The sequence below is a fragment of the Cibotium barometz genome, chromosome 10 (assembly GCF_041138505.1).
Source record: "Cibotium barometz isolate CiBa-2024 chromosome 10, ASM4113850v1, whole genome shotgun sequence".
In the NCBI taxonomy this organism is placed as follows: Eukaryota; Viridiplantae; Streptophyta; class Polypodiopsida; order Cyatheales; family Cibotiaceae; genus Cibotium; species Cibotium barometz.
This window is the reverse complement of record NC_141055.1, coordinates 10,481,168-10,509,001: the sequence shown is the minus strand read 5'-3', so window position 1 is coordinate 10,509,001 and position 27,834 is coordinate 10,481,168. Positions and strand designations below refer to the sequence as shown.

At 44.0% G+C, this 27,834-nt stretch overlaps 1 protein-coding gene across 2 annotated transcripts in view; it reads left to right on the top strand.

Moving 5' to 3' along the window:
• Nucleotides 1-1,228: 1,228 nt before the first annotated feature.
• Nucleotides 1,229-27,834, top strand: part of LOC147634548 (phosphatidylinositol/phosphatidylcholine transfer protein SFH6-like) — a 41,098-nt gene continuing 14,492 nt past the window's right edge. The window contains exons 1-10 of one of the 2 annotated variants that reach the window (XM_086803648.1): nucleotides 1,229-1,493; nucleotides 7,820-8,133; nucleotides 8,892-8,991; nucleotides 9,154-9,420; nucleotides 20,782-20,859; nucleotides 20,998-21,099; nucleotides 21,228-21,277; nucleotides 21,420-21,519; nucleotides 21,767-21,859; nucleotides 23,921-24,034. In XM_086803648.1, coding sequence (XP_086659774.1) covers nucleotides 7,850-8,133; nucleotides 8,892-8,991; nucleotides 9,154-9,420; nucleotides 20,782-20,859; nucleotides 20,998-21,099; nucleotides 21,228-21,277; nucleotides 21,420-21,519; nucleotides 21,767-21,859; nucleotides 23,921-24,034 — 1,188 coding nt within the window. In that variant the 5' untranslated portion in view covers nucleotides 1,229-1,493; nucleotides 7,820-7,849. The remainder of the gene's footprint in view (nucleotides 1,494-7,819; nucleotides 8,134-8,891; nucleotides 8,992-9,153; nucleotides 9,421-20,781; nucleotides 20,860-20,997; nucleotides 21,100-21,227; nucleotides 21,278-21,419; nucleotides 21,520-21,766; nucleotides 21,860-23,920; nucleotides 24,035-27,834) is intronic. The other variant, XM_086803649.1, reaches the window with a different exon arrangement.

Sequence of the window (27,834 nt, the reverse complement as noted above, 5' to 3'; positions counted from 1 at the left end):
CATCTTGATTTACAATCTCTCATATTGCCATAACTTTCTTTTGGTCATGTGCTTTTTTGATCCATTCCACAAATGCCAAGCCATTATTAGTACGTTGATATTTTGACTGACTATCAATGAGTCAACAAATAAAGAGGTACTAATCTAAATGTACAAAGTTTTCATAGAGTAAAACACAATCTAATAGAACTTGGAATACTTCTAGACCCACATGCTTTATGAATTAGAGAATGGTTGCTAGGATGTAGGTTTCCAAGTGGATGGCGATTTGTGACAGTGCGAGGAGCCATCCACATGCAACTTGAAGATTGACAACCATTCAAGGTCATGGAGGTTGGAAGGAGTTGACACATCAGCATTCCTTACAATGTGTAGGCAAGTGCATCTGACACAGTGGGAAAGAGAATCGACAACTATACTTAATAGCTAGAAAAATTGCCGTCCAACAACCTTCATAATATGTTTTTTATTTTCTATACGAGAAAAATTCATTATGATTTGTGTCCTCGATTTCAATTTCACAATTAAAATTTTAGACTCATTTTTAAAAACAAGAAAGTAGTAGGTTCCAAAAGACTTGAATAGGTCAAGGCAACATAGCCCTTAAGCAAAGAAAACACATTCAAAGGTAGTAATACATCTAAAAAATCAATTGTACGATACCTTGTCTAATAAAACATCCGTCTTCACAAAAAATGCATTCTAATACACTTACAATCATTTTATGTTCACACGACAAATCAACATTAAAATCATTAAAGTTAATTAATGCTAACTCTACTGGATATAAGGTAGAGGGGCCAACTGAGTGACACCTTGCGAGTGGAATGATTCCATCTGCTCACTCTGAAAACAATTTACAACTTTTTTGCTACCAATAGTATCTCACAAGATTACATGTATACAAATTCTAGCAGAAAACAAATTTTAAGAAATTAATCACAAAGCGAGGAGCCACTCTTTGTCATGGGTTTTCGACCAATCTTGTTTTGACACCTCAACGAAATCGCCATAATATATATTGGAGTGTAGTGGAGTGAGATAATGAAGGGGGGGGGCCGTCTTTTTAGTGGCCCCTTGCCGTGTAATTGTATATGGACCTAGAAGCACAAAATTTTAAAACATTAATCAATCAATTGTTGATGTGCTTAAAATTATAATGTTTTTTGAGAAGTACAGCAAAGTCCAAAAATCGAAGGGGGGCTATAAAACGGACACTGAATTTTAGGTGAAGAGGGCTTCCATTTCTGCACTGCCTACTTTGCTTGCACAGCCCCGGGGCCCCCCCTCCTGCCAAAAGCTTCCCTCTTTAACCACCACACCAAGCACAAGCAAGTCCAACTGTTAACGCTCTCCATCGCCGTGCTTCACCTTCACGCCACCATCGCCAGCACACAGATCACCCTGGCTTTCCCCGGCGACCTTTCCTGGCGATAATTTCTGTCTCCCGGCGACGTTTCCGGGCGTCCTCTCCTCTCCTCTCTCCTCGCCAGGTTTTTTCTTTTCCCTGCGCTTTTCCTTCAGATCTCTCCCGCTGCATTGTTTGAATCAGGGTTTCCATTAGCTCTGCATTCCATCACAGTGAAAAAACAGATAGTAGACGGAACGGCAACCTGTTTTTAGGGTTTCTGGCATGCTTCAGGGCCGTGCTTTCAAGAGGAGGAGCGTCTGGTTTGAACAGAGACTCGAGATTCTTCAGATCTACAGGATTTCTCGTAGCAGATGACATAGGGTTTACATTGGCATCAATCACATTTTTTGCCATGGTTGAGCAAGCAGGGACTTTTCAGATCGGCCTTTCAATTTTTCTGGCATGTTACTGAAGGGAAAAATGCCGCTTGCTAACATCAACTTCACTGATTTTTTAAAGGCAGAGCTATAGGCAGTGGTTTTAAACATTGGATGGAAGCAAAACACAGCTCATTATTTTAGCATAATATAATGTGCTCCGGCATAAATTTAGCTAATACCAATGCTTTCAGCTACACATTACACTAGTAGCTTTCAGACAAAATTTTTTAATTGTCTAGTGCAATGATTGATCTTTAACCTTGAGGAGGATAAATTCTGTGAAGAACTTTCCAACTGCAAAGCCCTTGACATTGCATGAAATACTCGTCCTATCATAACCCTTAATACATTAAACGCCAACTGATTGTATATCTTTGTTTGTCCCTGTGGTCGAGGGTAAAAAGCACTTGAGAAATTCAACTTTGTTTCAAAATTCTTTAACAATGCTCTCCAAAACTGACCTGTGAACTTATCGTTATGATCTGACACTGTGCTCTTAGGTATGCCTGCAATGGGGTATCTATAAATTCAGTTCTGCAATGTCCCTTGCTGTGACATTGCCTTTACGAGGAGTCAACCTCACAAACTTGGTGAACTTGTCTACTGTAGTCAAACACTGCGTGTTGCACTTTCCATGCTGATTTGCTCAAACACAGAATTTGGAATCTTGAATGGCATAAGCAAACAAGGAGTCTTACTATGTGGCATCTTTGCCTTGTGACAAGATTTGGATTGGCTAGCATGATTGAAAACTTGTTGGTGCATGTGACACCAGAAGTACCAACACTCCAACTTCTCTGGTGCTCCTACGGCCATATGATTGAATAGACCCAACCATAACTAGTGAGAACATGAAACCACTACTATAGTTAAATTTGGACACTCATGTTCTACAAAGCACTCTTTGTTGAGATCATTGGAATGGAAGAAGAAAATGCTCTGGCTCTATTAGCATTTTGTCTAATGCTCACTAGGCTTTGAGTGTAACCATTTGAGGTTCTCTTAACATGTCTTGGCCACAAAGTTTGCACTAGAAAGAAAGTGCTTCCAAGTCTTTAAAGCATGAATTATTGCCAACATCTCCTTGTTGGACAATTACTATGTCCATCATGCTCCAAACCCAAGCAAGAGCATCATTTTGTTCACAAGCTCTCTCTACTCTCTCTTGTCTTGTTTATGCTTCCGCCTGAGCATTCTCCAACATGGTATCATTCGCTTAGGTTCAGGTTGCTCCATCCTTCTGCAAACTGCTCCCCGTCTTCTTTATTTTGTTGTGCGTTTTGCTTCCATAGCTTCTCTGGTTGCAGATCAGCATATTCAATGGTTGCGTTTTACTTCCTTGCTGCGTTTTCTGGTCGAGCGAGCCCTCTTGCTACTGTTGGCCAGCCCTACAGGCTGCGTTTTGCACTCTAGAGGTAGGTTGTGGAGTTCTTGGTTGCATTTTTGTTTTCTGCATTAGTTGAGGTGAGCTTCTTGCATGTGGAGTTGCCAGACAAATGGCTGTACATCTCCTTCTTCCTCCACGAGTCCTTGCCCTTCCGGTAAGAGGTTCCTGGTGGTTTCTTGGACTGTTTTGCTACTGTCCAGTCTCCTTCTCTCTCAGGTTTGAGAGGGGCTGATTGGTTCTGGAGCATCACTTTGTTGGAAAGCACTTGAGAGAAGTCTTTGAGAGCTGAGATCTGTGTTTCTTGCTGCTGTGGATATGGCTCCCCCTGTGTACGAACAAGGATGACAAGTTGAAAAGACCCAACTATGCCCATTGGGAAGCTTCAAATACGGATCTTGTTCACCCACAAGGGTTTGTGGGATATTGTTCAGGGCATTGAGAGGAAGCGCGAGCGTCCTCAGAATTGTAGGAGGTGGACGAGATTGTCTTTTAATGACTGTTGATATGGAATTTAGAGGGAACTTCAAAAAAGCAATGAAAGTGCATTAAATGTGATTGAGGAGGTCTCACCGGCCGTGCAAACTCTCACCAGTGCTCATCAGGTATGGTCTAAATTGGAGGATCTCTTTGCTCGAGATTCGTTGATGAGGGCAATTACCTTGCAAGGGCAGCTCTACGGTTTGTTATTCCTTGAAGGCAGTTCCATCAAGTCGTTCCTCACGAAGGCCAAGGTTATCCATGACCAGTTTTACTGGCTATGGGTGCTGCTTTGTCCTCTGCTCAGCTGGTTGCACTTATCCTCACCAAGCCTCCCCCGGACTAAGTTGTGATTTCTCGATCTTTGCGGTGCCTGGTCACATCCAATCAGTTGGACTTTGATGATCTTGGCTCCCTACTATTGGAGGAAGAGTCCGTCCTCGTTTCACAGGGTAAGTTGAAGGTGTCAGTCGACAGTTCTGACCAGGCACTTTCCTGAGTTCAGAAGAAAGGTCGTAGAGGACATCTGTCTAAGGATTGTTTGTCCAAGAAGAAGGACAAGACCAAGGGCAAGGCTTCATCTTAGAAAAAAGGCAAAAACGCGACACTCGATAGTGATATAGATTTTAGCACCACTTCTAGGGCTCCCAAGGCGCTTCCGACTCAGGAGGACCCAGATGGTGTACTTCTCTAGTACACATGCAATTTCCCCCCGTGTGCTTCTAGCCAGAGGAGGCTTGTGGGCGGGAGAGGGAACTGATTACAGCTCCACTTATTGGTGCATGGGGACCGTGATTCGGAGTTCCAAGCATTAGACATTCCGCAGGACATGGTTATCTTTTGTGTAGCATAGATCATGAACTAGATTTGTTCCGAGTTCATTGTTCGAGGTTTTTGGAACGCGATGTGTTTTCCGTCCACTGTTGGGGATTATGGACGTGGTGTGTCCAAGAGCTCATCATCTATTCTGGAGTTCACCACACACTTGTGTGTGAATTCGTGGCCACACAAAGTTCCTTGCTGTTCGTGGTGGCATTTTTCGAGGAAACAGGTTGGTGGGTGCTCTCCGAGGTGATTCCAATATTCGCGATGCTGGAGGGTCCATGGTTGCATCTTCATTGGCTTATCTTCTTCCGACTCATGCACACTATGAGCTGCAGAGGGGATGTTAGAATTTATGCATCTCGGTGTTTTGGGGTTGTACCTATTATTTGGTATTTTATGTATTTTCTCCCTGTGTAGTAGGTCGTGAGCTGGTCGGCTTGTTTTAGAGCAATCGGCCAGGTCATATATTCACTATATAAGGAGTCCTCCCCATTGCTCACTTTTCATCCAATCCCTTGCATAAGTTCAACATTCTCTTGCTCGCCAATTGCCATTGTAAAGCTTCAAGCTAATATATAAGGTGATCTTGTCCACAAGCACTCTCTACTCTCTCTTGTCTTGTTTATGCTTCCGTTGTGCATTCTCTAACAGCTTTTTCCCGCCTTTGCGATTAGGTTAGCTCTAATACCAACTGTAAGGGGCTCCTCCTGAAGGATCACTTAATACAAAGGCATAAATAATATTAATACAAACAAAGAAGGGTGCAACCAAGCTCACCAGCCAACTGTAGGTTTGCGTCTACAAACCTCCCACGAGGCAGGGGCTAAGGTTCCACTCTCACAGGTCAATACCAGTCAGCCCTTGCCTCCCATACCATCATTGCTTGCCCATAGGGGCCCTTGTCGAGACTACCCATGATCCGCCATGTCCATGGCAAGAGTAAGCCTCTTGGTCTAGGCCCAGACCACAATGAATCAATAATAACACAAGATTCACTTATATAGTGCCTATGTTGCTGCTATAAGTCATAAATAGCCAATAACCTTGGATTTATCAAATCTGAACCTTAGCCACTTGGATCCACCTGCTTTTCCTAATCCTAGGGCTCCCCTAACCTTGCTAGATTAGTCTCTAACCCCAACAGTTAGTGCTAGGTACGTAACACTTCATGTAGGTGACATCAACCTTATCTATCGTTTGACTCAGGACAATGTGGTGACATCTTCACAAAGGCTCTTCCGAGAGACAAGTTTGAAGCCTTGCGAAAATCTTTAAGCTTGATTCACTTTGTGGCTTGATTTCAATGTCACTCTGTGCATCCACATTTCCATTACAGGGGGAATTGGCACAAATGTGTTACTAGAAATATGTATTAGGTCCTAGATAATAAGTTTGGTGACATTCTCCTAGCAAAAGATGTCACTTAGGGATTAGTTACAGTTTTTTAGTATGACGGTTGGATTAGCTTCCACGTGTCATTTTATAATTTTTTTTTTCAAGAAAGAGACTTCTATTATGTATGAAAAAGGCATACAACAATCATGGCTATAAGCTGGAATTGAATATAATCACCCCAATATGTAAGGTGATTTCAACCACTGAGGAGCATCATGATGCCATGAGAGAATTGGGACTAGAGGAAAAGAAAATGCCGTGGTCACACTCCTGCATAAATATAACACGCTTTGCCTGCGCAGAACGAGAGGACCCCTTAATATCAGCCCAAGTAGCCATGAGAGTATGGATGATATCACCCCATATAGTACTAATGCATTGAGACCCAAAGATCTAGACACCCTCAATAGCCTCCACGCATGTCATTATATAATTTAATCTTGGGCTAGTTAGGATAAGCCCTCACTTTTGATGTAACTAGTTGCTTCTTTTCAATTGAATATATTGTGGAGTTTTGTCTCTCTTGCTCATGTGCTTCTCTACCTTTCGTACTTGCACATCTTATTCCTGTAGGTCACTCCATGCCAACAATAGACCATTCTGTAAGGAAGACGTGTGTTTCTCGGAGCACTTAGATAGTAAACTTGATTAAGCACACAATTAAAACATAAAACCAAAAAGATGTAAAACTTATCAGAGGATATCAAAACAATGTTCCCAAGATCACCATGCACTTAAATATGTCCAATCACCTCTATGATCCCTATGTACAAGGGACAAGATTGTGGAACTAAGGTTACAATCAGTAATTTCAAAACATGCAAGATCAATGATCGTAGAGGAAAGTAATAACAACTACGGATAGTTACTTTCCACTAGTCACCACAACACTCGGCTATGACACATTTTGATTGATTGAAGTAATAGCCTAACGAATTGGCCTCGTCGATGGGTTTCAAATTGGTATCTATCATGGTCATGGATAATCCATCTAGGATTAACTGGCGTTATCACTAAATCTAAGGGCGTAGGAAGGAATCTTTAAAGTTTTGAAAGTGTATATCTCTATCCAATGTCGTCCTATCGTTCCTTGATACACATCAGGTAGCCTACAATCACAAGGATTTGCAGAAAAAAAATTTAAAAATCTCAATGTACCTATATTTCTATCCTAGCTTGTTATATCCCATAGGGGATAGTTAACCTAAGGTAAGCGGGCTCCTAGATGTCCCTATTGTAGGAATGTTATGGATACTTGTTTCAAAACAACACCCAGCACACAAATTGTATCATCTTGAAAAATAAAATATATCCGATCAATGACTGATCTCAATATCATTGTAACCATTCTCTGAGTCAAGGTCATATGTGTGTGCACATCAAGTCCTAATGCCGAAATTAATCATGAGCCTAAAGGTTTTGCAAAATCGATGAGAGAATCATTCATTGAAAAAGGATGAAACATAAATGCTTCACTTAGGTTTGACATAAACTCAGTACGAAGGGCTTTGTGTGAATATATGCTCTTATGTGTGTGTGTGTGGAGTGCGTGTGTGAGAGCGTATCTTGATATAGAGTTCTACACCCACTATTGGGCACTGATGACGTTAGTGGGGATGTTGTAGTATCTAGTCCATACTATGCATAATGGAGTTGATAGTTATATAGTCATGTGGGTTGACTACCATGAGTATATAACATGCACGTTTCTAAAAGGTGAATTTGGGCATGTTCCTGGATTCATCTAGGTATACATATATATAAATGCTTCACCACAAAACCATGAGTAGATTCTCTTTCCCATATCAGATTCTCCAAAATCCAGTCCGCTAGGGGTTCTTTTGTTTTTGTTTGTATTCATGCCTTTGCATCACTGTTGCAATGTTAAGCATTTAGTTAAATATGAAGTTTTTGACTGTTTGCTATGATTAATCCTGTGTGCAGTTGTCATTTTTTAGCTTTGATTAGGGCTTGATGGCACAAGAGGGAAGGGATAGGAAGTCAGATGCAGAGCGTGATACTGACGATGAAAGAAGGGCGAAAAGGAAGATGGGGGCTTTTAAGGCCATGATTAACACAAAAAAGCTCAGAAACTCTTTGAAGAGGCGGACAAAGAAGTCATACAGTCTTGGTCACCTTTTTGCAATCAAGGATGTCCGAGATGAGCAAGAGCAGAGAGCAGTCGATGCCTTTCGGCAGGTTCTCATTGGGGAAAATTTACTGCCAAAGAGACATGATGATTATCACATTCTTCTCAGGTAAGTATTTGACTCGGATACTTTGAACTCTTTTATTGGCCATTATGTGCATCTCACCCAAGTTAGATATCGTTCCTTGGGGCTAGGGGTTAGGCAACCTTAGCACTAACTGTTTTAAGCAAGGTCAAACAGGGTGAGGATGGAGGAATGGGAATGCTGCTATGTGCTTCAGAAGCTGGTGTTAGGCAAAAGCTGTAGAAGCTTGAAGGCTTGGCAAGAATTCAATTCAGTGAGCTAGTAATGTCTATAGTCTGAGACAAGCTATGGATAATTTGGATAGTGTCTCAAACGTAGAGGTTAAAGCACTGAGATGTGGTGGACTGTGAGTGTATCAAAACTAGCCAAGCTGGAGGGATTGGGTGCTGTATATGACACACTAGGCTGCTATTTATGGGCTCAGCTGTAGATACTTTGCAAGCTTGGTGGGTGAGCCTGCAGAGTAGTGGATTGCACGGTCATGGCAGCTCTATTGTTGTGCAGTTGGTAGTCTAGAGGCGTCTGCTGTTGTGATTCAATGCTGCGGTACATTGATTAGGTTCAGATACAGGTAATTGGCTTGAAAGGCTTTTTTTAGCCTTTGGTATCAGAGCTTGGTTTTGATGTAGGGCTAACTTTCCCTCCTTAGAGATGAGTTATGAGCTATGATATGCTTAGAGACTGGAGAGGTTCCTGATGTTTGCTTTTAACTCTGAGATACTTGTTTTGACTTTGTAAATGCTACATGAGCTTTGACAACTCTGGTGCTTGCTTGCTTGCAGGTTTCTGAAAGCACGCAGGTTTGATATGGAAAAGACAAAGAATATGTGGGCTGATATGCTGAAATGGAGGGAAGAGTTTTGTGTGGATACGATTGAGGAGGTGGGGTGCTTTGGATTTAGATAAAGCCTAGGGTTTCAATTTGATAGCAATCTGAGGGGGTGCTCAAAAGCCAAGGTGGCCTTTGCTGACTTGTGGTGGCTCAGAGGGTTATGAAATAATGGTACCTTAAGTTGTCCTGAGCAGTTCTTCTAAACTTTGCAGGACTTTGAGTATAAAGAGCTTGAGGAAGTGCGAAAATACTATCCACAAGGCCATCATGGGCTGGACAAGGAAGGAAGACCTGTTTACATTGAAAGATTGGGAAAGGTGGAGCCGAATAAACTGATGCAGGTCACCACAGTTGAGAGATACTTGAAATATCATGTCTTGGAATTTGAGAGATCACTCAATAAGAAGTTTCCAGCCTGTTCAGTGGCAGGAAAAAGACACATTGACTCTACCACGACAATACTGGATGTTGCTGGTTTGGTAAGTCTGATTTGCATGAAAGAACACCTTTTCTCCCTAAGCATCCGGGATCAACCTGCATCTAGAGTACCAAACACAAGCACACCTGCATATGGACAGCACATGGAAAGCGGGTCATTGTTGACGGACTCACCAACCCACCAGTAGACCTGACAGCTCTGGACCACCCCTGCGATGCACCCGCACATTACAGTCAGGATCAACAGCCTCATTCAGGGATGGGCTGCCCACGGGATCCAAGAAAAGCTATCGGGCTGGTCGGGCCAGTTCCAGGCAGCGTGACAGCTGTAGATGGACACTGGACAGGTTTGGACAGAAGGCGGACAGGACGGAAGCTGGGCAGGCAGGTTTGGACAGGGACAGCAGTCAGCAACAGGATGAGGGGCTGGTGAGTCTATAAATAGTCCCCCTTTTCCTCCCTCTCCCCGCTTCATTCCCAAATCATCTGGCTTCTTCAATCAGGAGTCAAACAGCCTCTAGAGCTGATAACCGTGTGCTTGAGCAGATCTACAGCCAGCGTTTGGGGAAAACATCAGTGTTTCCATCAACTTGGGACTCATCTGCATTGGTCACCTTTTTGTTTTGTTTGTAGTAATAGTTGAGAACAAGAGCTTTTGCTCACATGTTTAATATAGAGGTTGTCAATAGGATATTGGGAATTCTCACGCTTGTGTGTTTAAGCCTTCCACTGTCAAACATACGATTTGCCCTTCATGGGGACATGAGCTTTGGCTAGCCCCCAGCCCCCTCTCTTCATCTTCTTTGCCTGCCCCTTGCCATTGCACCTCAAACTCCCACATCCTCTGTAGTTGTTGCCGGGCCCCCCACTGCCTGCTGCTCCCTTTCCGCCTCATTTCCAGTTTCATGCCCTGCGTCACTTCCATCCCCACTGCTTCTTCCCCTTTGCAAGGCCGCCCTTCTTCATTTCCTCCACCTTTGTTCTGCTTGTTCTCTCCAAACCTGTTTCCCCAGTCGAGGGCAGCCTCGGTTGGAGTGGATGGGGCTGCCATGGAGTCGTTCAGAAAAAGATAAACCACAAGCTGCCGAACAACTGCCAAAGAAGAGCGTAATGCTGCTAGGGAGCAGCCTAGAACGAACGAAAAACAGGCAGGAAGAAAACAGAAGGAAGGCGGTGGCTGCACCAGAGCTCATGACCTTGGTCTGTCAGCTTGTCGGCAACACACGTGGCCAGGGTCGGATCCAAGACCTCTTTCAAGCCACCCTCATTGGTGAGCAGGGTCACATAGTCGATATCCAATTCCTCAACAATGGCCACATCTGGTTTCTGACTCTTCTGCTCTTGCGGAGAAGATCATGTGGTCAAGCTCTGTTGCAGAATGGGGTGACCATGTGTACTTGCCATGTGGCGGCATGTCCTCTCTCCAGATTCAGACCTGCTGGCATGCGTGATTGGATTTCCGGTCACAGTTTGCTTCTCTAGCCCTCCCAAGGAATACTTTGAGCTTCTTTCAGTGATTGGGTGCTTCTTAGGCTAGGTTCTAAAGTCCCCCTGGACGGCAGCAGCCACTGTTGTGAGGGTAGGACTCCCCACCCTCCCCTGACACCTTGCAATGGATGCTAGATGGGCCACCTAATGTGCTCCTGCCCTCGTATCGCTTCAGCAAGGGGGAGAGCGTGAGCCCCCGGGCCTAGCAGCACATGTCACCCTGCCTGCGATCTCCCTTCCTTGCCTGTTCCTTGAGTCCCTTCCAATTTTGAGAGAGACCTCAGTGGTAGCAGTAGTGGCAGCGGCAGCCCACCCCAGAGCAAGGGTGGCATCCTGCTGCTGCTGCTGCCGCCATCACCACCACCACATAGCGGTGCCGATGATGATGAGTCGCAGGATTGTCCTCGACTACCTATTACTCGACGTATTCGACCACTGTCCCACCTGCCAGTGGTGTGCCCAAAGTGGTGGGTGCCATGTCGCAAAGGTGGAGCCGAAGGTAACGGTTCCTATGGAGAATCGTTATGATTTTTTCCTCAGATATTCCTGCAGAGCCTGCAACAGATCTTGGGGGTCAGGTGTCCTCTCCCCTTGCCCCAACTAGGCCCCACCCTCGTCCTCCTCTCGCAGCCTCACGTCTCTTGAGAGCCCCTACTCAGGATCCTACTCTTGGGCAAGTAGAAGCTCCTTCCTCTGCTCTGAATTCCTCGTATCGAAACCTTCTTAGGCCCCTCCTCCCCAACCTCCAGCCACCCTTGCCCTCAGTTCCTTCCATGCTCCCAATCTCCAGCTACCCTTGATCCTCCTGACAGATTCGATGCCGCTTCTTCCAGAGGTTCTCCGACCCACATGGAGATATATGGATTATATTGTTGGCTCAACTTTTCTACAACCTGTGTACCAGCTGAATTTTATAGTTGTCTCATGTTGGGCTATGCTATGACATTTGTATATGGATTATCCGGCATCTCCTGTGGGGAGAGTAAGGCCCTCAAAGCTTGTACATGATATTATTCTCCTTGGGTAATAAAATACTCCAAGGGGGGGGGTCGCCCAATTCTGGCCTCTATGTAGTGTCAGCTTTGCACATCTCTCTTTTAGAGTTTTGTGGATTAAGTGGCGTATGTGTTAAGCTGTGGCCAATTTCAGTGTTAAATTGCATTATTGGTCAAGTGTTTTGGTGAAAACCCCGGGAAGTTACAGATGGTTCCGTGGGAACAACAAAAGGCCCAATAGGACTAGTTGGAGTAGAGCTGGTACTCCCAACTTGTGCTGCATAAGTACCACTAAATGCACTAGAAGCAAAAAAACAGGGATTTATTGCCATAGACCTTGTAGATGGAGCTCGAAACACTTGTGCATTGAGGCTTTCTTGTAACTGCTTTTTTTTTCCAAATGGCCTTAGGACCAAGATCCTCATGTAGTTAATGATTTTTTACCACCCATAGGCGCTTAATTATCCACCTGTAGGCGTTGCCGCTGAGGAAGTCACAAGGGGGGTTTTGAACCCAGGACCTCTTGATCTTAGGTAAACACCTTCACCACTTGAGCTATCACCTTATTTGGCAACTCCTCCTTATTCTTTGTTGGAACTGATTGGCAAAAAGCCACATCATGGCTAGGTTCATGCATCAAATGAGCTTGCACAAGATTGGCACTCCTTGTCTTTCTTGCTTGCAATACCTGCACTTGCATTTCTTTACTTGCTTGCAATACCTGCACTTCCATTTCTTGGCATCTCCACTTGCATATGTCGCATTACAGTCCACCTCTTCCCACCATGACCAAGTAGCTTGCTTGTTGGACCGCTTGCTACTTGAAGCTCTAGGTGTCATTGAATGATTGATGATTGAAGGTGAAGAAGATGAAAGTGATGAGGAGGAGGAGAAACACACTGCTCACTTCTCACTGTTCACTGTTCACTGTTCACCGTTGTGCACGGCTTGTGAGAAGGAATCAAGGACGGCCTGTGAACTTTGAAGGAGCTGGAGTCTCTGTTCAATCCTAAGGAGGGATGGCCATCACTTATAAAGTAGCAGCCCGTTTTTTTTCATTCAGCCCTTATCTTTGGGGCAAGTATCCGTTTGAAGGTACTATATTAGGTATCTTTGGTACCTTAAATCACAACATGATGACTGCTGCATGCCAAGTTGTCACATGGAACGACTGTTCTAGAAACGACAACGCTGTTTCCGAAACGGCACAAATCGCTCCCAAACGCATGCGAGTTTAGCATGTGTTCCTAGCTGTTCTGGCATTCCATATGAAAGGGAAACACCATTCCGCCATTCTAGAACATAAGGAACATTGTTTTGTGTGACTATGATGCGAACACCAGGCCGAGAAATAGAAAACCGATTGACCATGCACGTGGATGTAGAACATCCATTGGATCTGAGCGTAGACATCAAGTCCCTAGCATACCAGATTCCAGTCTATTGACACTTGGCGTAGACACAAGTTCCCTTGCCAACAAGGTGTCCGTCCACATGACCCTTGGCGTAGACATAAGTCCCTTGGCAACCACGCGTCAGTCCACGTGACTCTTGGTGTAGACATAAGTTCCCTGCCAACCACGCGTTAGTCCACATGATCCTTGGTGTAGACATAATTCCCGTGCCAACCAGGCATCATGCCCACATGACCCTTAGCGTAGACATAAGTCCCTTGCCAACCGGGCACAATCCACATGACCCTTGGCATAGACATAATTCCCTTGCCAACGAGGCGTCATGTCCACATAGCCCTTGCCATAGACACAAGTCCCCTGCCAACGAGGCGTCATGTCCACATGATCCTTGGCATAGGCATAAGTCCCCTGCCAACGAGGCGTCATGTCCACTCTACCACTTGCACTCTGTGTTGGTACTCTGATCACACACGTTGGACGAGAGGTGGACTCAAGTGTGTAACATAAGATAAGAATCACTCACATGCATAGATATCCTGGTGCTCCATAAACATTTTTCCTACTGATAGTTTATAGGCATTTTCGCCACCAATAGTTTTACAGGCATTTTGGTGTCCAATATAAATCCATAGAAAAATCCTCGTTTCATGAGTTGTCATGTGCTTCATAAATCCAATACATTGCTGTAAAGGGAGCCATATATCCATATGATAATCATGTATACCATAGATACCAGGCTTTTCAACCATTCAAAATGTCTCCTTGAAACAACTCAAGGCAAACAATTCACCCTAGTATTTGATGTTAGGGTTTTCTTAGTATTATAGTACAAAAAGGTGACATGAATATCTGCACATCTTCAGGCCCTTGGTCTACCTCGTAGGGGTGGCCTCTAGCCTTCTACATGCTACTATGTAACTATTGACGGCTAAACTTCTTCAAAAGGTGATTGATTGAATGCAAATGATGGCTTTGTTAGCAGTCATCTCGTATTTGTACATATTACTCAGTGAGGGCCTTTGTTGTGGGTGTGCCCGTCCAGGAGTTTCTCCCATTTTTCCCATTTTTCCGTGTTTTTTTCTCCTTGTTTTTGGTCATGGGGGCCCTTTGTTGCTGGCCGACTCCTCCTAACATGGCCGACTTGTTCTTGTCTTGGCCGACTGGCTGGCTGGCCTTTCCCTCAGTCGTAGACATGCAGTCTTGCTGTCAGCTGCTTTTAGGCTGGACGACCAACACTGGAGGGTGGTATAAAATACCACCCTTGGTCTCCCACTTCATCTTGTATCGGATCCTTGTGTATATAGCAGAGTTTATACAGCTTCTCTCTCTCTCTACACTTCTATGTTTTGTTTCTCAGAGCACTTGTCTCATTTTCCGTTGTGCATTCCGACATGGTATCAGAGCCCCAGGTGGCTTGAAGCTTGGAGACGGTGGGAGCTTAAGGGTTTGTTGATTTTTGGTGCTGATTGGAGATTTCTTGGGCTGTTCGGGACTTGGAGATCGAGTAGAAGGTGGTCATCACCGTTGGACAGCCACCTTGCATAGTGTTCGTAGCCTCTTCTTCATTTTTTTTTCCTGCCCACCTCCCTTCACAAGACCTTGTGAACCCTTGAGATGACAGATTAGCTTGAGATGGTTGAGAATCATGTGAAGATCCCCACTCTCCCCACATTCCTAGTGGATTGACAGTCGGACGGGATCAACTATGGCATCTGGAAGGTAATGATGAAGTCTATCTTGGAGTCTTATGACTTGGTTGATTTCAGTGTGGTTGGTGTTCCATGGCTAGAGTTGGAGGACGGGGAGCTTTTACCCTCTACTAGGAAAGAACGGGAGACTTAGGTACAGTTATGGGATTGTGTCAATGCCCGTGTGCGTTCTTTCATCTGATGCGTTGTGGCGGGCTTTCTGGGACCAGATGGTGGATGGCTTGCCAGATGTTGGCAACAGGCAGGGACACTGTAGTTCTTGCATTTGTGGTAAGCAGCACAGGGAATCTTTTCCGAAGCAGGCTACTAGGCAGGCTTCGAAACCTTTGGAGTTGGTAGACACTGACTTGTGTGGACCTATGCAGACCCCATCCTTGGGAGGTTCTTTGTACTTTATGCTGCTTTTTGATGATTGTAGCAGATTTACATGGGTTTATTTGCTTTTTCAGAAGGACCAAGCTTTTTCTCGGTTCAAGGAGTGGCATGTTATGGTGGAGAAAGAGTCTAGATTGCAGGTGAAGACTCTTCAGGTTGACAAAGGAGGAGAATTCTCTTCTAATGCTTTTGTGCAGTTTTGTTTGGAACATGGCATCAAGCAGGAGCTGGCCAATATAGGTTCGCCTTCAGAGAATGGAGTAGTTGAGCGTAAGAACCGGATTGTGGTGGAGATGCCGAGGACAATGCTGAAGCATCGTGATCTTCCTTGTCCACTTTGGGGGGAGGCTGTGGCTAGGGCTGTCCATATCCTCAACCGATCTCCGACGATGTCAGTACCAAAGATGACTCCATTTGAGGCTTATTTTGGCAAGAAACTAGATGTCTTCCATTTCCGTGTGTTTGGGAGTGATGCCTATGTTCACATTCCAAAGAAGCAGAGGGGGAAGCTTGACTCGAAGTCCCAAAAGCTTGTATTTGTGGGATATAACTCTCTTTCTAAAGGCTACAGGTTATATGACCCAGAGTGGAACGAGGTTGTTGTCAGCAGAGATGTTGTCTTTGATGAGCATGTTCCAGCTTCCACTGTTGATGAGCCGCCACTTCTTGAAGAACCAGATGAGTATGAGGATGATTCCCAGTCTATTGTTCTAGCTAGACAGTCTCAGTTAGTTGTAGAGGTTGAGCCGGAGGCTGAAGATGAGCCCTAGCAGCAGTAGGAGGCTCCGCGTTTTGTTCGAATACCAAAGTGGTTGTTAGACACCATTCGGGAGTCAGGTGTTACGGAGCTTCCCTCCGAGTGGACCACAAAGGATGGACCTCGATGATCGCACAGAGTTCGTGACAAAAGTCATTCAGAGGAGCTGTTACAGGTGAACTATGCTTTGATGTCTCGTATCATTCGGGACAAAGAGCCCACTTCCATTAAGGAAGCTCTTTCTTAGGAGACGTGGAGGAAAGCCATGCAAGTGGAACTGGATGCCATAGAGAAGAATAAAACTTGGGAGTTGGTTTTGAGGCTATCAAAACGGTCAATCATTGGTGTCAAGCGGGTCTTTAAGACCAAGTATACGTCTGATGGGTCGGTGGACAAAAAACAAGGCTAGACTTGTGGCTAAGGGCTATGCTCAGCGACCTGGCATCGACTATGAGGATACCTTTGCACCGACAGTGAGGATGACCACGATTCGGACAGTTCTTACCCTTGCCTCTTCTCAGCGGTGGCCCGTATTTCAGATGGATGTAAAATCTGCGTTCCTTAATGGTGACTTGCAAGAGGGGGTGTACGTTGAGCAGCCTCCAGGCTTTGAGGTTCCAAGATCAAAGGGCATGGTTTACAGGTTGCGGAAGGCCTTGTATGGTCTTAAGCAGGCTCCTAGGGCTTGGAAACAGAAGACGGATTCCTTCTTTCAAGAGGGGGTGTACGTTGAGCAGCCTCCAGGCTTTGAGGTTCCAAGATCAAAGGGCATGGTTTACAGGTTGCGGAAGGCCTTGTATGGTCTTAAGCAGGCTCCGAGGGCTTGGAAACAGAAGATGGATTCCTTCTTTCTACGGACAGGTTTTCAGAGATCAGTTGCAGATCCTAATTTAAACTCTTTCGGGAACGCGGCTTGGTCACGTTGATTATCTTTTATGTGGATGATCTCATCCTCACTGGCAGTCATGTGGAGCACATAGCAGTGACAAAGGCTGCCTTGTCAAAGGAGTTTGAGATGACCAACTTTAGGCTTACTTCATTTCGTCTTGGGATTGGAGATTTGGCAGACTCAAAGGGGGTTCTTTGTTTCTTAGCAGCGGTATGTTCATGAGTTGCTGGAGACCTTTGGGATGGAGAACTGCAAGCCTATTACTTCACTGATGGACCCGAACACCAAACTTACAGTGAATGATCCTTGTGAGCACGTTGATGCCTCTCTGTATCGGAAGCTTGTTGGTTCATTGATTTGGTTGCTGAACACCAGATTGGACTTGAGCTTTCCCGTGGGGCTGTTGAGCTCATTCATGCAAACGCCTTTGAAGACTCATTGGGATGCAGGATTGCGGATCTTCCGGTATCTGCAGGGTACGAAGGATCTTGGACTCTTCTATGACACTAGAGTGGGAACGACGGAACGAGTTCGACTTCACGGTTGGAGTGACTCAGATTGGGGAGGAGATCCAGACATGAGAAGATCCACATTAGGCTACGGATTTACCCTTGGCTCAGGAGCTATTTCATGGAGCAGCAAGAGGCAGCCAACCATTGCCTTGTCTTCTACACAGGCAGAGTACCGGGCTGCTTGTGGTGCTGCTTGCGAGGTTGTGTGGCTGCGGAGGTTACTTGGCGAGATTGGGTTTCCACATAAGGAACCCATGGTTATCTAGTGCGATAACCAGAGTGTGATAACCAAAGCTGTATAGCTATTGCTTGGAACCCGGTCTTTCATGCCCAGACCAAGCACATAGAGATACAATATCACTTTGTTTGTGAGAAGATTTTGGCTGGTGACATCTTGCTTGTTTATTGTTCGACGGAGGACAATGCAGCGGACCTCTTCACGAAGTCTCTACCTCAGGCTATGCTCCGACAGCAGGACAGCTCATTGGGGTTGGTTCCACATCCAGGAGCTGAGAGGGGGTGTTAGTAGTCATCTCTTGTCTATATATATTACTCGGTGAGGGCCCTTGTTGTGGGTGTGCCCGCCCAAGATTTTCTCCCATTTTTCTGTGTTTTTTTCTCCCTGTTTTTGGTCATGGGGGCCCTTTGTTGTTGGGCCCGACTCCTCCTGACATGGCCAACTTGTTCTTGTCCTGGCCGACTGGCCTTTCTCTGAGTCGGCCAGCACTAGAGGGTGGTATAAATACCACCCTTGGTCTCCCACTTCATCTTGTATTGGATCCTTGTGTATATAGCAAAGTTTATACAGCTTCTCTCTCTCTACACTCCTGTGTTTTGTTTCTCACAGCACTTGTATCATTTTCTGCTGTGCATTGTGACAGGCTTATGCTTATATATGTCAAAAAGGTGCTAGTCGGCCAAGTCAACAGCTGTTGGCTTGTTTGCTGGATAAAGAATCTTACATAAATGTTATTATATATGCTGTGCTGACTTCAATGCTTGCCCAAACCTGTTGGCCGACTGAATGAGATTGGCCGCCTGCCTGCCTGGGCCTTAGGTGGCTGCCACCTACTGTATGAGGGCCTTTGTGGCTACCGAGTGAGTACCCATGCCCTTCTTGATGCGGGAGGCTTCAGCGAGCTCGTAAGGTCAGGGAGCATTTCAACCCTCAGGTGCTATCTTTATCTCAGCTTTTATTGGATATATCACTTATTTTCCCAATAGCGGGACAGGTTTGGACAGATGGTGGACAAGTCAAGTTGCTAGCGATTGGGCAGCAGGCTGACCAGCTGACCTGCAGGATGAGGGGATGGTGAGCCTATAAATAGCACCCCCCCTCTCTCCCTCCTCCCTGCTCCGCACTTCATTCATCAATCATTAGCCTTCTTCAATCAGCAGTCCAGCAGCCTCTGGAGCTCATAAGCGTCGATTTGAAGGCAGAGTAGAAAATCTACAGCCAACATTTGGGGAAAGCATCAGGGTATCAACTTGGGCTTCATTTGCATTGGTCATCTTTTTTTAGGTTTACAGTAATAGTTGAGAACAACTTTTTGTGTTTTGGATCTTTTGCTCACATATTTAATATAGAAGTTAGCAATAGAACATTAGGATTGTCTCGCATTTGTATGTTTAAGGCTTCTGGTGTCATTAATTTTGTTAAACAATAGTCTTACAATCCCTGGGCATAAGTATAGTCACAAGAAACATTTCGAGGTTTTTTCGGTTCGAGGTTTTGTTTCAAAAGTTTTCGTCCCTCAGCCTTGAGGTTTCGAAAAATCAATATTTTCATTAATTATAAATATTTAAAAAACATATAAAAGCCACCTAAAAACATAGTATGATGATGAAAAAAACCTCAAGGTTTTGAGTATTTTAGACAAAGGAGGAGTTGGACATGGACATTATTTTCCCTTGCAGCCACTTGTTGGCAAGTTCCAGGGGCGTGTTTGGACCAAGAGGGCAATGTTTGTGCACCAGGATAGTGGGCAACTAGGCGCCCATGGTCAGGAGAGGTGTGGACAGTTTGGGCACATTCTTTTATGGTCATGTTCATTTGGCCTAGTTGGTAGTTGGCCGACCGGTCCTATAGACACCTTTATAAGGGTTGGTCTGAAGGTCATTCTAGGCATGGTCCTGTCAGAATACGCAGCGGAGATGATGATCAGATCTGGTAACACGAGCAAAATGCAATGCAGAAAAATAACAGCACAAGAGATAGAGTGGTAGAGGCATGTAACTCTGCTCTATATACACAAGAAGATCCCCGGAATGATACAAAAATGACAAGGGGGCTGGGGGCCATTTTATATGGCCCCCCATCAGCAGTCGGCCTGCTGTAGGGCAGCCGACAAGACACATAAAATCTCCACGACTGAAAATACTCAGTCGGCCAGCAGCAGAGGGGGTCGGCCAGCATCAGGGAAGTCCACGACCCATGCAAATCAGTCGGCCACCTCCAGAGACTCCACAGATGCAGTCGGCCAGGTTCAAGGTCCTCCTGCCACTACAAGACTGCCTCCCATGCCACAAAAAAATAGGGAAAAATACGAAGAGTAGGGAAAAATGAGAAAACACCTCATAGGGCGGGCACACCCACAACAAAGGCCTTGGTGTATAAAAATAGACAGGAGATGACTTTTAACAGGTCCATGCGCAAGAATATGCAAAACCAGAATCCAGTGCAACGAAGGGCAAGCTGTGGGTCAGTAGAAGGCATTTCTGTAAGCGTATTTCAGTGGGACAGGAGAATCATCAGTTTAGGGTATGCATGTAGCCAAGGGGAGTTGCACATGGACTAGACTAGATCCAGTGGGCTTGGCCCATACATTGTGGGCTCAACTTCCAGTTATGCGCACACCAACTCACTTATATAGGCCTCAAGTGGCTGTGATTATTTGGAAAATCACTATTTTCCAATTGCCAACTGATAATCCACATGTACACCTTCCATGACCCATAGAATATGCAAAAAGAATGGATAGGTGCATGCTGGCCCAAGCTTACAGCACTTCGGGATGGGGGCTTAATGAATCCCCCCTCCTTTTTGGCCCCTCAAAACAGAATAACGAAAAGGCGCCAATCCATGTCAAGGATGTAACATATCTATATAAGCTGTTGGGTTTTTGTATCTACTTTGTCCTGCATTCTGTGGTGCATGCTATGGTGGTTGACTCAACTTATGATTTTTGAACATTATTGTAGAGTTTTGTTTATATGGAAGTAGTTTCAAGCCATGTCCTGACATGTACTATGCTTGATGCAGGGCCTAAAGAATGTCAGTAAAAGTGCACGGGAGCTTGTATTACGAATCCACAAAATTGATGCAGATAATTATCCGGAAGTAAGTGAATCCGAAAGCTTGTATACCTTTTCAGTTGTGCTGCCATCAAGGAACTTAATTTTTCAGTATATTTGTGCCAGCTTTGATTCACTATTTAAGTAGTCTTGATATCCTGGCAACCTTATCATGCTTTTACAGACCTTGCATCACATGTTCATCATAAATGCTGGTCCAGGCTTCAGGCTTTTGTGGAATTCCATGAAGAGCTTTCTGGACCCAAAAACGACTGCAAAGATTAGTGTATGGGCTTCCAACACCATTGCCTCTCCAAAATAACCTATGTGACTAGCTTACTTCTGAAGCTGCTATCTAGAATGAGCATTCAGTGATGTGGGCTTACTTGAAAACCTTTTGTTGTTTCCAAACAGGTTTTGGGAAATAAGTATCAGAGCAAGCTTTTAGAGATGATAGATGAAAGGTATCACTTGTATGCTTTCTTAAAGCGGGTTTATTTGTATGTATGTATGTATGCATGTAGTGGAAGGTCGGTCTGTATTTTGAATCAACCCCCAGATTGTACATTAAACAATTGCAGTTCACTATTGCCATTGCCCCAACAGCGAATTGCCGGACTTTTTGGGAGGAAATTGTAGCTGTGCCAATAAAGGAGGATGCCTTCGTTCTGACAAAGGTCCTTGGAATGACCCAATTATCATGCAGGTTACATAACTCATGAAGAGTTTTCTTCTTTTTTCTCTCGTATCTTTGTTGTTGTTATTTTGAAACGAAAGCGTTTTTAAAGCGGTCCCTGTTATTCTTCTTTAATTTGGGCCTATTTGCAGTTCATGCGCAATCCTATGGAATTCCTTCACATATGATTTGATGCTTGTATGGGGAGAAAATCCTATACTATATTTGTGAGAGCTGGTTTTTGTGTTTTGGGCTTGAAGCAAATTGTGTTTTGCAGGCAATTATAGATGGTGAGGTGCAAAATGCCAGGCAGATAGTCACAATTTGTAGTACGGATGGGAAAGTTTCCTCAAATGACAAGCTTAAGAAGGTAATGTTCCATGTGTGTGTAATTCTGTGCACTTGTCGGCTTAAAGACAAGTATTTATGCTTGTGTGTTCACCTGGCATGCTTACTTGCATGAAGTGTTGGAGTATGCATTGAAAGGTTTTCTGTTTGAAGGGAAGACAAAGATAGCTATGTAGAGAAAGTAAGGCAAGTGAGGTGAAAAGTCATTAGAGACCCTACAAGCTGAAACAGAGTCTCACGGTGCCATTAGAGACTCTATGAGCTACTTGTAACAAGCCGATACAAAGCCTCACAACCCTATGAACATGAGGTAAAAGGTACCACGTGCATCATCAATCCACAATGAGACTTTGTAGGACAGGTTGGGGTGGTGTAGCAGCAGTGTGATGTTTCCCTAATGTTAGTTGCCTGTTTGTGTGGATGCATATTTCTGGGACTGATGCATTTACACAGTGATCTTGCTCACAAGAGAGAGAGCCTTAATCTCAACTGCAGCAGGGGTCGCGGGGCTGTGGTAAACAAGTCGGTCTGACTCGGCTTGAATCTTGTGTGTAGGAGGTAGGACTATTGGAGTGTACGTGATTGAGGAGTAGTCTCCTGAAGGTCATCGTGTTATTTTGGAGCTGCCTCCATGCATCTTCAATTGAGAGATTGTTTGAAGTGTCAAGGGTAGCGTGACCAGGAAACAGGTTTTAGCTGTGCTGGCTTAATGTTTAGAGGTGAACCTTTAAGTTCTGTGAGTACCATTTCACATGGAATTGACGGCTTGCTCCTAGTGAGTTTAGATAACATTGTAACATGCTACTTATCCCAATCCTCTCTCAAACAAGTTCATTCCCCAAGAAAGATGCCCCCCATACATGGCTCCTTGGTGTATCATGGAGTCAAATAGTAAATTCTTTGTCAGTGTACGCTGAGAATGAGTTTGAAAGGATTTACTTTCCAACTGAAAAAACTATCCCAGGTATCTGTATGAGTCAATCATAAGACCTATCTGTCTATGTGCATGTGAATAACAGAGAGAACGAGGCAATGGAAGATTTGGATTGGCAGATGCTGAGGATTGCCCTTTGCTAATGAGTTAGGTGATGGATAACTTTCTGCACCGCATTGCACGTGGGTGTGCCCAACAGTCAAGGAAGTTGATCGTCATGGGTGATTCTACAGTCAATCTGTCCCTTGTGGTCATGGTACGACCCTCCACCATGTAGGATTCCCTTGCTTAGCATGATAAAAGTGCGTTATTGCCCTCTAGTCCTGAGAAATATATTGCCCTCTAGTCTGGGTAGCATCAGGTCACGCTTACCTAAGGAAAGTTAGATTTTCCCTTCCTTTGAGAGACTATTCATAACTATTGAGAATCCCTTGTCAAACATAAAAGGCAAAGATCATCTGTTTTGCTATGAATGCCTTTTCTCTTACTTTCTATTTTTTGTGGCAGAAGATCATTTGTCTTTTGAGGCAATGTCACCTTAGTAATGAAACAGCCACATAAGGAAGTAGGGTTCTTTTGGCCTGAAACACAAGGTATTCCGGTTTCTGGCCTGTACAAACATTTCTTAACCAGCTTTAATGGGCAAAACACGTACATAAAGGGACTGGCTAGCTCCTCTTGGGAGCCGTCTTGAGCCTGAGGTTAGACCAACACCATGCCAGACTCCTCACCTAAGCCCTAGTGTCCCATACCACCATGACCACCATCCAGGTGTAAGGCTTAAGCCAGACCTATGCTTGATCGGAGTCCTCATTCCTTGGGTCTCCACCCTCGTGGGAAAGCCAATAATGATCACTTATAGTTGAGACTGTCTTTGACTTTTAATGTCAATTTACACTAGCTCATCAATTATTAACCTACTGATGCACTACTAGTACTGAGTATCCCATAATTGACCCACTGATTAGCATTAGTCTAGCCTTTCAGTATTGCCAGTCTAGTGTCTTTTGGGGACATAATAATTAAGCATGTAAATTTTATAAACATAAATTTTACCTAGGCTGAGTAGTCCTCCTTGCAGTCCAAATTTATGTACATGCTGGAAAAAATAATAATCTATGCTTTTTTTTTTCCAAATTATTATCTCAGGGTAAAGAGCTGGATCTTTCCACTGCGGAGTCAGGATCAGATGTGGATGAAGTCATATCACCTCAAGGCAGTATTACCCACCATGATCCAAAATTGACCCCTGTTCATGAAGAGGTACTTACCTATGAAATGACTTTGATAACTTTCATTACCTCTAGGAAAGTGATAGAGACAATAGCTTGACACTTTATGCATGCAGTTGTTAACCTTAAACTGCTGTGTAGTTGAACATGGAAGACATGCTTTACTATTGATTACTTGAAACATGAGTATATCACTTGTCGAAACATGAGTAAGGATGCAACAGCTTGTAGTCTATTCTTCCACATCACGAAGGCAATGGTTTGAAGGCTTGTTTGTAGAACTCTCATAAAGTGAAGATTTCACTTTCAGGACCTTTGTAACTTGTTTTGATTAATTTAATCTCTCTTAATTACCCTTAATTATCCTTAATTACTCTTAATCATTGAAGGGACACAATGAAGGGTCACACCCTGTCACATGGGTCATCACCAAAGGACACATCTTTTCAAAGGGACACATCTATTGATTAAAGGACACATCTCTACGTCCAAAGGACATAACTATTCATTCAAGAGTCACACCCTTTCATCAGGGGTGTGCCTCTTCCTTTGTACCTTCAGGCCCTATTTAACAAGGCCTTGTGTCTCAACTCTCAATGCAAACAACACAGCTTTCCGCTCTTTGCCTCATGTTTAGTCAAGTATTTAAGCATTAAGATATTTTAATCATGTTTAATTAAGCTAAAAGCTTAACAGTGGTATCAAAGCATACAAACTCCAGCCTGTAGGATGCTCACAACCGAACCCTAACCCTATTCCTAAAAATCAAAAACCCTAAATCAGCAAATTAACCTTAGAATTAGGTATAGCAAGAGTTGTATGGAAGAGCAAGACAGAATGCCCCATTCAATTTTGGCCCCTTCTCCAATTTTGCCTAAATTATGAAATCCCCTAATTTTCTACCCAAAAAAAAAAAAAACAATGGCAAGCTGTAGCCTCACCAAGGTACTCATAGCATAATATTGGGTCTTCTCTCACATCTTTTTAAGCGCCGGTTGGTGATGGCGGCTCCCCCAGTCTAAATCGCCATTTTTCAACAGTCTCCTCCTTTTGAAGTGAAGCGCCACGATTATTATTGAAATTAACAAACAATATTTAAAAGTCTTTTTTTTAAAAGACTTTAAAGGCTTTATAAGCCTTATACTTAAAAGCCTTCCAAGCCACGTAAAAGGCAGCCCACAGCCAGGCCCAACTAGCGACTCACATTTAAAAAAATTTAAAAAAGGATGGGTGCCCAACGCCAGTAATCCGGTTAATGGCCATGGCGCCTCTCAACAAAACAAAAGAAAAAAAATGGGCCAACGTTTGCTCAAACAGTCCCCCCCCCCCCCCCCGCCCCTATTCGACGGATTTCAGCCAGCCCCTCTCCTTGTGGCGATTTCACCAACCGGTTTCTCTCCTCGGTGCCTTCTTCCAGGCGACTTTTTGCGGCTAGTCCAAAGAGAAAAAGAAATAAAGATATAAAAAAACGGCCAGTCCCTTTGCACATATCTCGGTGGTTTTCTCGGGCAGCAAGTTCTCCCCCTTATGCACATCTTTCCTAGCCTACATGTGTTCATGGCGTTGTTCCAACCTTTCGGCATCGCAAGTCTCCATTATTTGCAACTTCTGCTTATTGCCTAACTCCTACAATACCTGCATTCAGTTGGGCTTCTTCAAACACACACATCTCATGTGTGATCAACCCATATACCTTGCTGTTTTCATCATTTAAACAAAAATGCAAAATACAACACAAACAACAGCTAAGACAATGTGGCACTTTAATGTTCAAGAAAGCTACAATTCATCATCATACGGGACTATGCACTTCACGTGTGCAAATCGGGATTTATGGTTTATATAGAAATGAAAACCTCCTCTGTTCCCTCTGCATTGGCAACAACCAGTCCCAGTGCTCTTGGTTCCAATTGAACTTCCTCCTTATACAAGATGGCATATAACAGCCTCGCGAGCTTGTAACCTACCTTCTCCAATTCACATAATGTATTTGCTCCCTCTACTTACTGATGGTTCTCACTAGGGCCCAAAGGCGTCAACAACCACAACCCCCGAAGCCTCAATTTGCAGAGTCTTCATCTTAGCCTACTACTATGGAGGACCAAACCCACCAGCATGGCAATCCAACTTCAACGGATTGGCAACAAGCTTTGCAGTAGATGTAGTAACAGTTTCAACAACTTCTTCAAGAGTCCCTCTACTTGCTGATGGTCCTCACTAGGGCCCAAAGGCGTCAACAGCCACAACCCTCGAAGCCTCAATTTGCAGAGTCTTCATCTTGGTAGCATTCACAGCAATCTCGCCGACAAGAAGGGTCATCTTTTAATCATTCTCAGCATCAGCAGTTCCTTCAACCACATGCATTTGATCATGGACAGGACTCTAGACGTGACCAATCTCGCACTCCTCGTCTTGCAGTAGCTTCACCTTCTCGTGAATAACAAAAGACAAGGTGCACAATTTGTAATGGCAACCATAGATGGTTTGAATGTCCTAAATGACCCAATGCTCCTCAAAACCGTAATGTGGAATCTTCAACTTCAGAAGACTGCTCCGATAGTTCAAAAGAAAAACATGCAATAGCTCATGCACTTCATGTTAGTCCTAACCTTGACACAGATATGGCAAACTTTATTGAGTCAGTTGATGACAACATCAAGGATTCTTCCAACATGACTTCAGAAGAACAGCAAGATGATGTTGAAAAGACCTTGGATTCTTTATCTCAAGATGATGAGTCACCAACGATGGACTTCTTTGAAGAAATAGAGATTACAAAAGTAGATATAACACTAGTTTCAACTTTCAACCTTACCCACATGGGATGACATAATCGATATCAACCAGGAGGATAAAGTTTTCAACATTGCAAAGAATTTCAAGCATTCTGCTAACAACTTGGATGAGTACTTCACTACTATGAAGCGGAACACTCCAACAGATACTATTCAAGTATCATCAAGAGACTTCGTGGTTGAACCTTCAGATTCTTCTACATCGCAATATAGCCAAGTCAACTTCAAGCCCAACATTTGAAAGCAGACAAAGAAGAAGACATTAAAGAATGATGCTACAACTTAGGATTTAGCATTTAAAGCATGACAATAAGACAATAGAGAAACGTCTTTAATATTTCTTGGTGCAAGCTTCACCACAAGCATAAATGGCCTAATGACGAAGATCTTCAGCAAAAGTCTCTTATTAAGCCGGAGTCTTATTTTAAGTGGAAGGGAATGTCACGATTGTGACTTAATCTCTCCTAATTATCCTTAGTTATCCTTAATTACTCTTAATCATTGAAGGGATACTAGTGAAGGGTCTCACCCTGTCACATGGGTCATCACCAAAGGACACATCTCTTCAAAGGGACACATCTATTGATTAAAGGACATAAATATTCATTCAAGAGTCAGACCCTTTCATCAGGGATGTGCCTCTTCATTTGTACCTCTTCAGGCCCTATTTAACAAGGCCTTGTGTCTCAATGCAAACAACACAACTTTCTGTTTACTCAACTATTTAAGCATTAAGATATTTTAATCATGTTTAATTAAGCTAAAAGCTTAACAGTAACAAGAAGCAGCCTAAGAAGAAAAAGCAATCTTCTTCTTATGTCGGCTCGGTGATGTAATTGCATGATGTTGTCTACTAATATTCTCTCAAAAGAAAAAAATGCTCTTAGTCTCAGGAGGTCATCTTGGCCTCGACAAGACAATCCAATGTCCTCTTGAGGATAGCTTTTTGGTGCTCTTGAGCTTTCTTTGTAATCCATCTAGTTTGCTCCCACCACTTCAAAAAAAAATGTGTCTATGATATTGGTCTAATCGTGTT